Source organism: Siphateles boraxobius, unplaced genomic scaffold, assembly GCF_051911475.1.
Source record: "Siphateles boraxobius isolate OS27281-9 unplaced genomic scaffold, OSU_SipBor_1 26, whole genome shotgun sequence".
Taxonomy (NCBI): domain Eukaryota; kingdom Metazoa; phylum Chordata; class Actinopteri; order Cypriniformes; family Leuciscidae; genus Siphateles; species Siphateles boraxobius.
Window position 1 is genome coordinate 11,007,999 of NW_027508876.1, and position 15,256 is coordinate 11,023,254.

At 43.5% G+C, this 15,256-nt stretch overlaps 1 protein-coding gene across 2 annotated transcripts in view; it reads left to right on the forward strand.

Moving 5' to 3' along the window:
• myripb (myosin VIIA and Rab interacting protein b) overlaps nt 1-15,256 on the forward strand; it is a 526,191-nt gene that overhangs the window by 39,805 nt on the left and 471,130 nt on the right. For both annotated transcript variants that reach the window (XM_077244339.1, XM_077244338.1), the window contains exon 2: nt 14,582-14,773. In XM_077244339.1, coding sequence (XP_077100454.1) covers nt 14,664-14,773 — 110 coding nt within the window. In that variant the 5' untranslated portion in view covers nt 14,582-14,663. The remainder of the gene's footprint in view (nt 1-14,581; nt 14,774-15,256) is intronic.

The following is a 15,256-nucleotide window of genomic DNA, read 5'->3' on the forward strand; positions in this document are numbered from 1 at the left end:
ACAGCTGTCTTCCAGTGCCCTGCAAAAAGTCTGATCCCCCTGTCGTGATACTGGCACGGACGAAGGAGTCCTACTTAGCACAGGAATACCAAGGTACACTGGGAAGTATATCGCAGAAGAAATATGCTGCAGCATGCCTACCCGTAGGGAGGACTTAAGAATACATATGGCCGGAGGGCTACATATGGAGGAACACTGGAGTGACCAGCCCGTGGGGTGGCAACTTTCAACTCCAGGAGAGGCAAGGTGACTTGCCGAGGGAAAGACACATGCTCAAGCAGGCTTACAGTGGAAATACACATGTGGGGGTTACTCAGGGGAGGAACCCCCTGAGTCATACGAACCACAGGCGTCCCCCCGGAGGGGCAGCGAAGCGGAGTGACCGGCCCAGGCGAGGGTGGCAAAGCGGCCCGGTGCAGGGGCTCGGTCATGCTCCGCGTCCTGACAGAGGAGACCAGGGAAGGACCAGCGTTCCACGGGGGTCTGCTCTGCCAGGGGTCTGGCGATAGAGGGGGACGAGAGTGGTGAGGTCCGGAGATGGCACACACTCTCGTCCGCACCCTCTGGGACAGAGGGGGACGGGAGTGGCGAGGCCCGGAGGCGACACACACTGCGGTCCGAGAACTCTGTGACAGAGAGGGATGAGAGCGGCGAGGCCCAGGGGCGTCGCGCACTGTCAACCGGCTCTGTGTGCTCAGTGATGGGTGTATTGGTTCTTTCTTTGACCATAATAGGGTACTGCCCACCCGTGGGTGAGCAGCGGGAGAACAAAAGATTCTCCCCCGGCCCTCCGCCGGGGGAAGGAGGGGGCCTGCAACCACCTCCTGGGAAAAAACTGACACCATCACTGAGCAGCCCGTCTCAGGAGTGCCGCTTAGCCTGGCGTTTAGCGGGGCGCGGGGCTGGAGAGGGCTGTGGCGCCTTCCTGCGGCCTCCTCCACGACGCGGCCCGGGTGAAGGCTGCTGCTGGGGCCATGCTGGAGGGGAGGGAGCCACAGAAGGGCACGGCGGCGGGCAGTCTGAGGTGTCTGTACCGACGGCTGGGTGGAGGCAGCAGCAGGCCGTCGGGGCATAATATGTTTAATCGCCTCAGACTGCTTCTGTGCGGTTGAGAACTGCTGGGCAAAGTCCTCAACCGCTCCGCCGAAGAGGCCGGCCTGGGATATGGGGGCGTCGAGCAGACGGGTTCGCTCGGCGTCCCGCATATCAGCCAGGTTCAGCCACAGGTGACGCTCCTGGACCACAGAGGTGGCCATCACCTGACCAAGGGAGCGTGAGGCCACTTTCGTCGCACGGAGAGCGAGGTCAGTGGTGGCACGCAGCTCATTGAAGAGCCCTGGGTCAGTCCCCGCCTCATGCATATCTCTGAGCAGCTGGGCCTGGTAGACCTGCAAGGTGCTCATCGCATGCAGAGCGGCAGCCGCCTGTCCTGTAGCTCTGTGAGATCTCGCCACTAGGGTGGACGAAAATCTACAGGCCTTGGACGGGTGCTTAGGATTACCACGAGATGAAGCACTCTGAGGACATAGTTGCATGGCAACAGAGCGTTCAACCGGGGGAATCCCAGTGTACCCATGGGCGGCCGCCCCATCGAGGGGAGGAAAGGCGGAGAAAGCTGACGAACGTACACGGGAGATCAAGGGAGCCTTCCATGATTTCGTCAACTCCTCATGCGCTTCCAGGAAGAATGGCATTGGGGTTGGCTGTGGCCGTGAGGCGGCAGCCGCACCCAAAAACCAATCATCCAACCGCGAGCGCTCAGGGCAGGGCGGAGGGTTCCACTCAAGCCCGATGCTCGCGGCGGCCCGGGAGAGCATGGCCGTCATCTTGGGATCTGATACGGGCAACGCTGGAACTCCAGGAGGCAGCAACGCAGCCGCATCGTCACTTCCCGATGACTCTTGCCCGTCTTGTGATGCCGCGATCGACATCGAGTCTTCCTCTGGAGCGCCGAATAAAACACGCGGGGCAACAGAAGATGAACCCGGTAGAATCACCGCAGCACTCGCGGGTTGCAACACTGTAGAGGGGGGCGTGGTCCGAGGACGCATCGTCGGATTGTCCCACACCGTCACCCTCAAGTCACCCTGTCCACCAGCCGAAGTACAGCCTCTCGCGGAGGATGTAGATCGGGGTGTGGATGAGGGGACTCTCTCTCGAATGAGATCATTGAGTCTAGACCTTAGTGTTGCAATGGGCATGTTCCCACAGAAGGAACATGAGTCATCCACAAGCGCTGCTTTATCGTGTTCTAAGCCCAAACACGCAAAGCAGCGATTGTGCCCATCAAAGGAAGACAGGAAACGACCGCACCCAGAAGAACACGGGCGAGACATCTTTAAAAAGACGTGCCACGTGCAGCACTTTTAGAGAAAAACTCAGCGATGCTGAGGCGACCAGGGAGAAACACACAGACTGGTAGATCACTGCTCAGATCGCAGGCAATGTGAACTCGCTGGGTACCGCCGTGACACCAACACCGGAGAGTTCGCTCGTCTCGAAGAAGATGATGTCACAGGATTTGGCTTGTGGAGTGAAGAGAAGCTCTTGGCTCCGAAGCGAAAACATATCTGCATGTTGCCGGCGTCCTCCTTTTATACCCACGAGGTGGGGCGGAGATACGCTATGCAAATTCCGCAGACCCATGGCATTTCATCGCCATTGGCTCGTTTTATAATACACGAAGATGATTGGCTTTCTAGGCGAAACCCCCATTCTCCGTCATCCGACGTAACTCGGAGTGACTACGAAAGGGAACCAGTTTTCCATACCGAGACAACTCTTGCACGAGTATTTCGTCTGTGATAAACGGGGGTACGTTGGACAATATGACTTTCTTGGACGGAGTACTCAAAGGTAAAACAGTCACGAGTGAACCGTTCAACACAACGCAGCGTTGGACAACATCATTTGCCTTTTCAACTGATTTAAAAAAAATAACAATTGCACTGTTCATTCGCGATGCCGAGACAATATGATCGTGTCCCACAATCTCTCCCACCGCTAAACAACACTGCTCCACATTAACTCTAGACTCCACCTTCATTCCATGGCGGCCGGTTAAATCTTTAAAACTCATTGTGTTTTGGTTCGTCATGCCCCCCAGCACAACACTGGTTGCAGACGTAAACACCTTTACATTTTTATTTCACGAACAAGTTAAACGCATAAAAACAAACATACACAAACAAGATAGAAGATAGAAACGTTTTTTTAGCACACACGGCCACAACACGCACTCACCCTCATCACACTCCGTTCACTCCCAGCATGCACTTAGAGAGAGAGAGAGAGAGAGAGAGAGAGAGAGAGAGACATCTTGGCGCACAGTTAGAATCTCCCGATAACTGTAGCCTGGCTGAGCACATTAATGCATCTCCAAATCCATGTGTTGCTTGTTAAAGAAGACTTGTATTTTAGGAACTTTTTAGAATAAATGTATTTTATGGGTTTATGTTTGTGCATTCATATCTGTTTATATGGTCTCTCTTTAGAGAAACGTACTCGGTTACAAACGTAATCTCAGTTCCCTGACATAACGGGAACAAGTATTTTGTTGCTAGACGCACTGGGAAAACTCCCTTTTCTCCAAATACTGAAACTTTGTTAAATCACGCTGTAAAACTGTACGAGCCAATGGCTGTGCAGCAGAAATACACAAAACTATGGCGCTGAAGCCCTCCGAAATGGGGCTGCCATCTATATAAGCGGGCATTTCGCCGTAGGATCTCTGAATAGTTCGACTGAAACGACTATCGCCGAGTTGTGCAGTTTGATAGCACGGCCAGCTACGCAATACTTATTCCCGTTATCTCTGGGAACCATGGTTACGTTAGTAATCAAGTACGTTACCTATCGATACGGTTCAATGGTATAGCTTCGCTAGACACATTGGGTATCCAGTCCAAAAGTGCCATGATATAATTGTAGAACGACAATTGTTCTATAGAACTGGCCGAAGACACTTGAGGATACGGACCTTGAAGGCAGCATGGCTAAGATAGGGCAAGGTACTCGTCTGAGACTAAGGTACTACTATGTCGGAGCCACGAGGGAAAGGGTTCAAGTGGGTTGAGCTCTCATAGAGGTCAAAGCCCAGCTAAACAGACAAGACCCATGCTTGTAGAGCAGGGATGCCCAAGTTGTAAAATCTGGAGAAGGTGGACGTGACTTGGGGTGGACCAGCCGGCCGCTGCACAGATGTTGCTAATGGATACTCCACTAGACCAAGCCCAGGCAGATGCCATGCCTCTGGTGGACTGTACCTTCACTCCGACTGGGCACTGGAGGCCCATTGAAGCATAAGCTAGGGCAATCGCATCCACTATCCATGGGGATAATCTTTGCTTCTTGACCGGATGCCCTTTGGTGCTGCCCCCGAAGCGAGATGGTCCTCACTGCAGAACATGAAATCCACGGGGAGGAGTCGGATCCAGATCCAACTCCTCCCACCTTCCATACACCTAAACCTACCCATCTCCGCCCCCTGATCCCTAAACCCACCCCTAATCCCTAAACCCACCCCTAATCCTACCCATCTCCACCCCTTGGATCTTGATCCGACTCCTCCCCGTGGATCTCATGTACTGCATTGAGTTGCTACTGCCCGAAGCACACGAAGAGATGCTCTGACTGCCTGAACTGGGCTACTCTTAAGGCGAGACACTACAGGTGAATAGGGTAAAAATTTTAACTTACATATATCACCATGAAACTTTACCAGTATATTACTCACATGAATAGGAGAAAAAAAATTATTGCAAGTTTTCTGTAATTTTATGTTTAAATATGCTAATCAGGCTATATCTAAATAAATATGCACTGATTTGCACATATTTTGAAGTGACGTTTTTTGAAGATGAAAAAAACAAGGTTCAAAATTATTTTTGCATTTTGTTGATATATTGAATGAAAAGACATTTACAGAAGGGATTATGAATATCTCCTTTTGTTACCCTGTAAATCAGAAAATACTGCCAATAGCCTTAATATATTGATTTCCGCCCTATTTTTAGGCTTAAAATTTCATATAAATCAGACCAAGAATGATATATCAACAAATCCCTCTGAACAAACCTTCACAATATAGTTAGGAATAGGACTGTAAAGTTTGGTGTATGTAGGTGCTACAGAAGTGGAAAATCGCCACTAGGAGTGTGAGATTTTGAGAAAACGGCCTTTAAAGATTTTTATGGCAAAATTCCACTAATTTCTATTGAAAGCCATGAATTACAGACAAAATATGCTTTAGGTCCATGTAAAATCAATGTATCAGACTGTTTAACATCCAAAACTCATCATTGCTTCATCCATCACTGATCATAACATCCAAAACAACACTTCAACACATCAAAACAACACATCAACAGTCCATCACACAGGTGAATATGATCTGCCTGAGGGACTCACAACCACTTTAGGATCCCACAATAACAGATTTGTTTAGTATTATATAGTAATTATATTATACAAAAACTGAAATGTGTTGTGTAATGTAATTGTTTTGTATAGTGTAAAGTATTGTATATATGTGATGCATGTATATAATGTCAGAGCGTGTCACGTGACGATCCTGAACGAATCACGTTGTCAGAAATTGGCATCAGCCGATGAGATTGTGCATTTTGTTGTCAAGTCACCTTTATTTATATAGCGCTTTTACAATACAAATTGTTTCAAAGCAGCTTTACAGAGATAACAGGAAAGTAAAGTTGTAATAGTATTGTTAAATTCAAAATTAAATGTCAAATGTTAAATGTCCCCAACTAAGCAAGCCAAAAGCCAATGGCGAATGAAGGCGAAAAAAAAATGGCGACAGTGGCAAGGAACCAAAACTCCATCAGGTGACAGAATGGAGAAAAAAACCTTGGGAGAACCCAGGCTCAGTCGGGGGGCCAGTCCTCCTTTGGCCAACAAACGAACACTGTATGATTATGATACAGTGGCATATTATTTAGGCGGCATAATAGGTCAGAAGTCAGATTGGATCAGAACTTTCACAATATTTATCCAGTTCATCTGGTTAAGGGTCGGAGTCATCACGCCGGTATGGAGATGAGTTTGTTGAGGTGTCCATGAGGCCTTCACAGTGTTGATGAGGCTGGCACTTCAGGGATGCGTTGTCGTCGTGTCCATGTGATGGTCCTTCCTCAGATCTAGATATGGCCTGGATCCGGCCGTTTGCGGTAAACCTCGGGATAAACAGAGAGACTAATATTAGCGTAGACTCCATCCTTCTTAAGATGTACAAAGTACATCAGGATTTATGGGAAGTGTTCCCGGTTCCGGCTGATCTAAACTATGCAGCCTAACATTGAATTATAGCAATCTATAATGTGTTATGTGTATGCTAAGCCAAAGAGATGTGTTTTTAGTCTAGATTTGAACTGACAGACTGTGTCTGCTTCCCGGACAATGTTAGGAAGATTGTTCCAAAGTTTTGGTGCCAAGTAGGAAAAGGATCTACCGCCAGCAGTTGATTTTGATATTCTAGGTATTATCAACTGGCCAGAACTATGAGATCGCAATAGATGTGAAGAACTATAATGGGTTAAGAGCTCGCTCAAGTACTGCGGAGCCAAACCATTTAGTGCTTTGTAAGTAATCAGCAATATTTAAAATGTATACGATGTTTAATAGGGAGCCAATGCAGTGTTGACAGAACCGGGCTAATATGGTCATACTTCCTGGTTCTGGTAAGAACTCTAGCGGCTGCGTTTTGGACCAGCTATAGCTTGTTTATTAAGCGTACAGGGCAACCACCCAGTAGAGCATTACAATAATCTAGCCTTGAGGTCATGAACGCATGAACTAATTGTTCCGCATTTGTCAATGAGAGCAAATGACGTAATTTAGATATATTTTTAAGATGGAAAAATGTGCTTTTACAGATACTAGACACGTGACTTTCAAATGAGAGATTGGTATCAAAGAGCACACCCAGGTTCCTAACTGACGACGAAGACTTGACAGAGCAGCCATCAAGTGTTAAGCAGTATTCTAGGTTATTGCATGTGGACGTTTTTTTGTCCAATAATTAGAATCTCTGTTTTTTCAGAATTTAGTAGTAGGAAATTACTAGTCATCCAGTTTTTTATATCAGCTATGCATTCCGTTAATTTTGTGAATTGGTAAGTTTCGTTAGGTTTTGAGGAAATATAGAGCTGAGTATTATCAGCATAACAGTGAAAACTAATTCCATGTTTCCTAATGATATCTCCTAACGGTAGCATGTAAAGAGTGAACAGCAGCGGTCCTAGTAGAGCCTTGTGGTACGCCATACTGAACTTTTGACCAAATAAGACATCTCTTCATTTACTGCTACAAACTGATAACGGTCAGATAAGTATGATTTAAACCATGCTAGTGCAATTCCACTAATGCCAACATAGTTTTCTAGCCTATTTAATAGAATGTTGTGGTCAATGGTGTCAAATGCAGCACTAAGATCAAGTAACACTAATAGAGAGATACAACCACGATCGGATGATAAAAGCAAATCATTTGTGACTTTAATGAGAGCAGTCTCAGTACTATGGTACGGTCTAAATCCGGACTGAAAATCCTCGCAGATAGCATTTCCTTTAAGAAAGGAACACAGTTGTGAGTATACTGCCTTTTCTAATATCTTTGACAGAAAAGGCAAACTCGAGATCGGCCTGTCATTGACTAATTCTGTAGGATCAAGTTGCATTTTTTTAACAAGCGGTTTAATTAGCCAGCTTAAAGGGTTTTGGTACGTATCCTAGAGACAAAGATGAATTAATGATGTTAAGAAGAGGATCTATGACTTCTGGAAGCATCTCTTTCAATAGTTTAGTCGGTATAGGGTCTAACATACAAGTTTTTGATTCAGATGAGTTAACGATTTTGCTAAATTCTTCTTCTCCTATAGCAACAAATGAATCAAATTTTTCCTCAGGGAGACTACAATGCACTCCCTGATGCGATACTGTAGTAGACGGTTGCATAGTTATAATTTTGTCCCTGATTTTATCAATCTTATAAGTGAAGGAATTCATAAAGTCATTACTGCTGTGTTTCTTGGAAACTTCTGGGCTTAAAGCTTTCTTTTTCGTTAGTTTAGCCACTTTTTCAAATAAATACCTAGGATTATGTTTATTTTCTTCTAATAGGGTTGAAAAATAAGCAGATCTAGCAGCTTTTAAAGCCTCTCTGTAAGCAATCGAGCTCTACTTCCATGCAATCCGAAATACCTCTAGTTTTGTTTTCTTCCAGTTGCGCTTCATTTTTCTGGCTGCTCTCTTAAGGGCCCGGGTGTGCTCATTGTACTACGGCGTTGGACTATTTTCTTTAATCTTCTTTAAGCGCAGCGGAGCAACTATGTCTAAAGTGCTGGAAAATAGAGAGTTAAAAGTTTCTGTTGCAATATCGAGTTCTTCTAAGCTATCTGGGATGCTGAGATGATGAAACTGATCAGGAAGATTATTGATAAAGCAATCTTTCGTGGCAGAAGTGATAGGTCTAACATATTTATAACACGGAGTCGGCTTTGCAGCCTTGGCTAAATGTAATTTACATGAGACTAGATAATGATCTGAGATGTCGTCGCTCTGCTGCAGTATTTCAATGGCATCAACATCTTTTCCATGTGATAATATTAGATCTAGAGTATGATTACGACAATGAGTAGGTCCTGACACGTGTTGTCTAACTCCAATAGAGTTAAGAATGTCTTTAAATGGCAATCCCAAAAAATATTTTTCGTTATTTACATGTATATTAAAATCACCAACAATTAGGACTTTATCTGCAGCCAATACTAATTCTGATAGAAAGTCAGCAAATTCTTTGATAAAGTCTTTATGGTGCCCTGGTGGCCTGTATACAGTAGCCAGCAGAATTCTCAAACGTGATTTATCGTTTACACTATATATTTTTACATTAAGCACCAACACTTCAAAAGAATTATATTAAAACTAGATTTCTTAGTGGTTTTGAAAATATTACTATAAATTACAGCAACACCTCCCCCTTTGCCTTTCGGACGAGGTTCATGTTTATAACAGTAATCTTGCGGGGTGGACTCATTTAAAGTAATGTAATCGTTTGGTTTTAGCCAGGTTTCTGTCAAACACAGCACATCTAGGTTATAATCTGAAATCATATCATTGACAATAAGTGCTTTTGAAGTAAGGGATCGAATATTCAGCAACCCAAGCTTTATCATTTGCTCATCTGTATTATATCTGTTTTTTACTTGTTGAACATCAATTAAATTTTTAACCTTATATAGGTTTGGAAGTTTTTTGTATTTCCAAATTCTGGGAACAGACACAGTCTCTATATGATGATATCTAGGTGAAAGAGCCTCTATGTGATGGGATTTATCTGACATTGGTGACGCGAGGCCGCTAGCAGACGGTCGGTTTAGCCAGTTTGTCTGCTTCCTGACCAGAGCCCCAGATTGTCATGTTTTATCTCTAAGACTATGAGCCAAATTACTAGAGAGAAGAGCAGCACCATCCAGGAGGGATGAATACCATCTCTTTTCAACAGGCCAGGTTTGCCCCAAAAACTTTTCCAATTGTCTACGAATTCTATATTATTTTATTGTGAACTTTTTCTTTGTAGAAAAGTTAGAAGCTCAGACCAGGAGACGGTGGAAGTTTTCCAAGCAGAAGTTCTTTATTGCTTTTCTTTACTGTAGTCATTCCAACATCGTCTAACTAAGGGAACTTTACATTGTAGTTTATATACATTTCAAGGGGGAGGGATTACATATAGGTGGAGACTTCTCTGAAACAAAGCAAATGTAAATAAGGTATACAGATTTGGAACCTGCTCAGCATGAGACACGAGAACAGGAAAGGCCTAGCCTTCTCGTACTGAGATGGGACAGTCAGGGATATGATGCTGGGAACCTCTACCGTTTGCAGAGATTTCCTGGTCTCATCATTTATAAACTTTCTCAATATAAAATACTATTGTATTGGAAATCTAAATTAAACATTTAAATAAAATTTGTAATCCTACAATTTCGAGTAAAATCGCCCGTTTTACTTTCACGATTGGTTGCTGGTAAACAGGAAATGACCATATTTGGATCTGATAGCGTTGCAAAGGAGAGTGAGAGCTTTCTATCGGTGTGTGTGATGACAGGGTGCAGATCTCGATCGCGGAGCAGCAGGATGATTTAGAACGCCAACTTTTGTTGAATTTATGCAAAATCTACAAACACACAAACAGACAAAGTATAGTAAAATAAAGACCTTAATGTGTATTTTGGACTTTTTTTCAGCACAAGTCTGAAAGAAGACATGTTATTAAAGACAAATAGCCCAAAATCTCTGTTTTTGCCTGCCGTGTCTCGCCTTAAGGCTTGAACAGGGCAGAGGAAGTGTGATTCCTGATCGCTCTCTAAAAGGGGAAGAGCAGTGAGAGTAATGACCTGTGCTCCGAACGGAGTAGAGAAGGACTCACAGAGAGAGCTTGCAAGTCACCCACTCGCTTGACCGATGCTATGGCTAGCAGGAGGGTCTTTTGTGAAAGGCACCACAGCTCAGGGCCCTAAGGACCCTTTTTAGAATAGTGAGGGGACAAGGCGGGTTCAGCCTTATGGCCCTCTTCAGAAAACGAACAACTAAGTTGTTCCTACCTGTAGATTGGCCGTCCACAAGAGCGTAGGGGAATTGGCCACAGGGAGCCATGACCAGTTCTGTTAGAGAGGGGCCACCAGAAGGACTGCACGTCTGTCCTTCCAGATCTATCTGATGACCCGAGGAAGCAGCGCGACCGGGGGAATGGCGTATTGAGGAAGGCTGGGCCATTTGTGGGCCAGCGCATCTTTGTCCTTTGAGGAAAAATATATGTCAGTGAAACTTGTCTTCTGAGGTGAAGATGTTGACCTCTGCCCTCCCGAAGATACTCCAGATCATGTGAACCATCTGGGGAAGGAGTGTCCATTCTTCTGAGGACACATTGCCCCAGGACAGCATGTCTGCCCCTTGGTTCAGTCTGCCCGGCACAGGTGGAGTTGCCCCGACCCTGAAAGATGCAGCAAGCCGCTGAATTGCTCTGGCGTGAGTCTGGCCCGCATTTAAGCCAAATCAAGAACTGTTCCCAGGAGGGCTCATTAGATGCTATTTAGATAGAGATATGCTTTATGAGTGTCACCTGATAGTCACAGGGTAGAAGAGTCATTTTCAGCTGCCGAGCAGTCAGTGCTGTGCTCATCTGAAGTGCTGTCAGCATTGTACTCGCTCTTACAGTGCGAGCAGCACTGGGGAATCACCATGCTGCAGGGAGAGTGAGACACGGGGGATATGGACCAGCGTGAGCTCACTTAGTCTCGTTCACTCAGCCTTGCGACTCCATTGTTTCTTAGTCTCATGCTTGAGAGAAAAAGAACAATGGAGAACGAGGGGAGGAGCCGCTTTCTTTAGAGAAAGTGGTCTGTGAAAGCAGCGAGGCCAGACACGTGGTAAGAGCGACCATCTTTGATGAACGGGGCTTGGGGTGGCCTCTGTAACGAGTTAGCTCGAAGGGGAAATATTAATAATAACTCATAACTTGTTATGAATAATTATGAAGATTTGGGTCAGTTAATTGGATTAACTTGAGGTAGCTAAATTAACATTACAATCAATTAATCAGTTCGTCCAATGAACTACTTTGAATATTCTTTTATTCTAAGAAAAGGGTATCTTTCATGGCCACAGAAAAATAATTCTTTCTTCACATGTACAGCGCTTAGAGCATTTAACATGGTCAAGATCGTAAAAAAAATTGTTTCAAGCAGAGGATCAGAACCAAATACATATTGTGCCCAAGTTTTTTTTGCATGTGCAGCTGGATTGGTTGCTGATGAAGAAACTATGAAAGATTCTTGTAATACTGTTGTTGTTATCGACAACATGTTACCATGTTATCATGTACACAGTCATTTCGATCTTCAAAGTACCAATTTATAGAGACCAAACATGGTATAGGTGAGGTTACATTGACCATTGGTTCTATAATAAATCCACAGTATCAAGAATAAAAATTAATAGAATTAAAAGACATTACACAAAACAGCAAATCAATTTTCTGTGGTGCATGTTCATTTCTAGATCCGTTCGTTTATGATTAATGCAGCAAAGTTTGTTTTAAAGTCTGTTTCTGTCTTTTCTGTCTGGACCACAGGATCACATTTTTAACAGCAATAAAACAAATTATCTGATCGTAGTCATGGTAACCAAAGACCCTTCTTGCCCTTGTTGGGGGATGGGACCACAGATCCCAGAGTGAGTTTTAAATATTATTTGTTAACTATAACGTCTGCCTCTATAATTGTGTCTGTCTCAGTCGTTACACCTCCTAGGTTTAATGCACATGTGGATTGTTCTTACGGACAAAATATGGTTCTACTTATCCATCAGTCATCCACTTAAGTTTGGCAGTTGGTTGCAGGGTTAGATTGTTGGAGGGCAGAGGTTATGAATCTTGAGATTTCTCAATGTTATAATTTTGAACATTGATTCACTTTTGTCTTGATCTTTTGGCTTCTTGTTTTGATGAGTCAACAGCATGACATAGACCACTTAAGGCCTCACTGTCTGTGGAAAAGCATATATTTTCATGTCCAGTGTATTTTCTGAGTGCTTCTCAACTGGATTGTGTATTTGTATCGTGTTTATCACCGTCTTTGATGAACGTGGCTTGGGGTGGGCGTGGTCCCGGCAAGCAACACGGGAATCCTCTCACTGCAGGGAGAGTAAGACCAGGCGTGCTACACAAGTCCTCAAAAGTGAAGCCAAAGCATCTCGATCGCCCCCCGTTGGTTGGTCCCAGTATAGGTCATAATCCCCACCCTATCCATGTAGTCTAATGGACGCGATGGAAACTAAACAATCAAATTACACTTCAAATACATTTTTTACAAAGATGTTTTCTGTCCTTTTAGGTTTTTATCACGCTGATGCTAAGTTTAAGTGTTCGTTTTTCTTAAATAAGTTTGGTCTTAGTTAGTTATTTTATGCTATAAAAACGGGAATGTGACGTCATGATTGACAGCTTCTCTAAACAAAGTAGTCACTGAGGCACCAATAGACTTTTTGGGGGATTTTTGGGAGGAGATTGGAGCTTCAACTTTAATTTCTACACGTCCATGCTACCCCCGCTTGTCAGCTTTCTTGCAGGGCGTCGCTAAATCATCTTTCTCTGCTGCGAAGCTCGTTCAGTGGCGAGAAGCCTTCTTCTGTCTAATCTAAGAGTCCAGCGAGGAGAAGATCTTCATAGCTGAAGAAGAATTATTCTGAGATCCTACGGCGAAATGCCCACTTATAGATGGGTAGATATATAGCTATATAGATATGTAAACTCACGCTCGGTTGGCCCAAAGTCCGGCATCCAACCAGCACGGAAGGTCTCTGTGTGTTACTGTCTTTTCTCGTGGCAAAGTATTTTTGATTAAATTCAATACATTTTCTCATATGTATTCACTCGTTATTTCATCTGACTCCATAAATGAAAAAGGTTTTAATGATATCTGAGCATCATTAAGTGTGTGAGCAAATTTTTTACTATTCTTTTTCAACTCTTGAATGAAAATAATGTCAAAGTCAACTAGAATAATCAAATATAATAATTTATTATGTCGGGTAAATGTATCATGCCAATTTCATAATCAGTTCAAAGATAATCAATACAAAACTTCAAATGCTCTTGAATAAAGAAGAGAAATGTTAACCCGACATTTAAGAAATACATGAGGCTGAGAGTTTGGCAATTCTCAGCCTCACGGGCTGATCTGAGATACAGAAAAGGCCCTGAGCTCTCATTGCAGTTCTTTATATAGACAGACCTCATTTCAAATGTAAACATGAGTTCACAGTGGATTTACATTGAACCATTTGCTATCAGTGGAAATTTGCATTGAGTTAACACCTTCTGACCATTTGCCTGAAAGTCACACCCTTTTGTGTGCAAGATATTTCTAAACTCTTAAGAACTTTATTACCTTTTGGTTTACTTCTTTGGGTATGAGACATTTGTACCAGTCGCACTGAGACATTTCAAATGATACCAAACATGTATAAAACTGTATGATAATTGTTCACATTAAAACCTATATATTTTGGATGTATTTCAGATGATATCAGAATGAGGGAAAATAAGTGGGGTGAGAATGGGGGGCCAAGGTAAAAGATGTAGATTAGAATGATTCTGGGGTGAGACTTGCGTTTCGAATGGTGCACAAGAGTGTGTTCAAATGGTAATTTCCTTTGTTCTTTTAGAGAATAGCCCTCTCTTCCAGTTCTTCGAGTTTTTCCAGTCTTACAAATATATAGTAGGTTTGTGCAGTTCCGCGACGCAATACAAGCAAAACGTATTTTGCTTTGTTTGTGGTGTTTTTTTAATATACGGTTTAAAAGAGATCATATGAAACAGTTGAAATCACAAACAAAGACTTTGTAATCAGGATTTCTGTCCACCCAAAAGTAACAAACACTGATTATTCCACAGATGCAACTGTGAAAACAAATTCTTTTAAAGATTTGATGCCACTAATCTACTGTACAGAAAACTTTGACCTTATAGAATACAGAATGACTTTAATTTCTCTTTTATTCCTCAGTGACCACCAGGCTTTAGCTTGAAAGTATTTAAGGACAACCATTTGTGGTTCCAGCGTCTTGACCCTTGACTCTGAAGCAGTGATGGGACGTAAACTGGACCTGTCCGGTCTGAACAATGATGAAGCAGAGCATGTGCTCAGAGTGGTACAGAGGGACATGCAACTCCGTAAGAAGGAAGAGGAGAGACTCAGGTAACAGTAATGTGAGACATCAGTCAAGTTTTGATTTGATTTCTTTCGGCTTGCAGTTCTTAAGTGTGTGTCTGATTATGAGACTGTGTTTGTGTGTTTGTTTGCATTGGCTGATGAGGAAAAATAAGACACTCAGTGAAGTTGCTCTGATGACACTCATTTCCTGTTGTTGCCATCTATGAGCCTCCTTTAGTGAAAATGTTGTCAGAATTTGCTATAATGCTAATTCAAAGATAGTGCCTCAATATATGCTGTGCCAGGTTTGAGTTCTTGCAGCCAATAGTGATGTGATCAGTTGAATTAAGCGCAAATGTTATATTTAAGAGCTAAAATAAGGGCATGATTTTCAGCAAATAGCAGCTTAAATTTTGCTTTGTTTCTCAAACAAAACTTTAGAAGACTTAGAATCAGCTCAATCAACACGGAGCAGTTCCCGGTATAATTGACTATGGTTGGAGTATTTACATAATGTATAATTTTCTT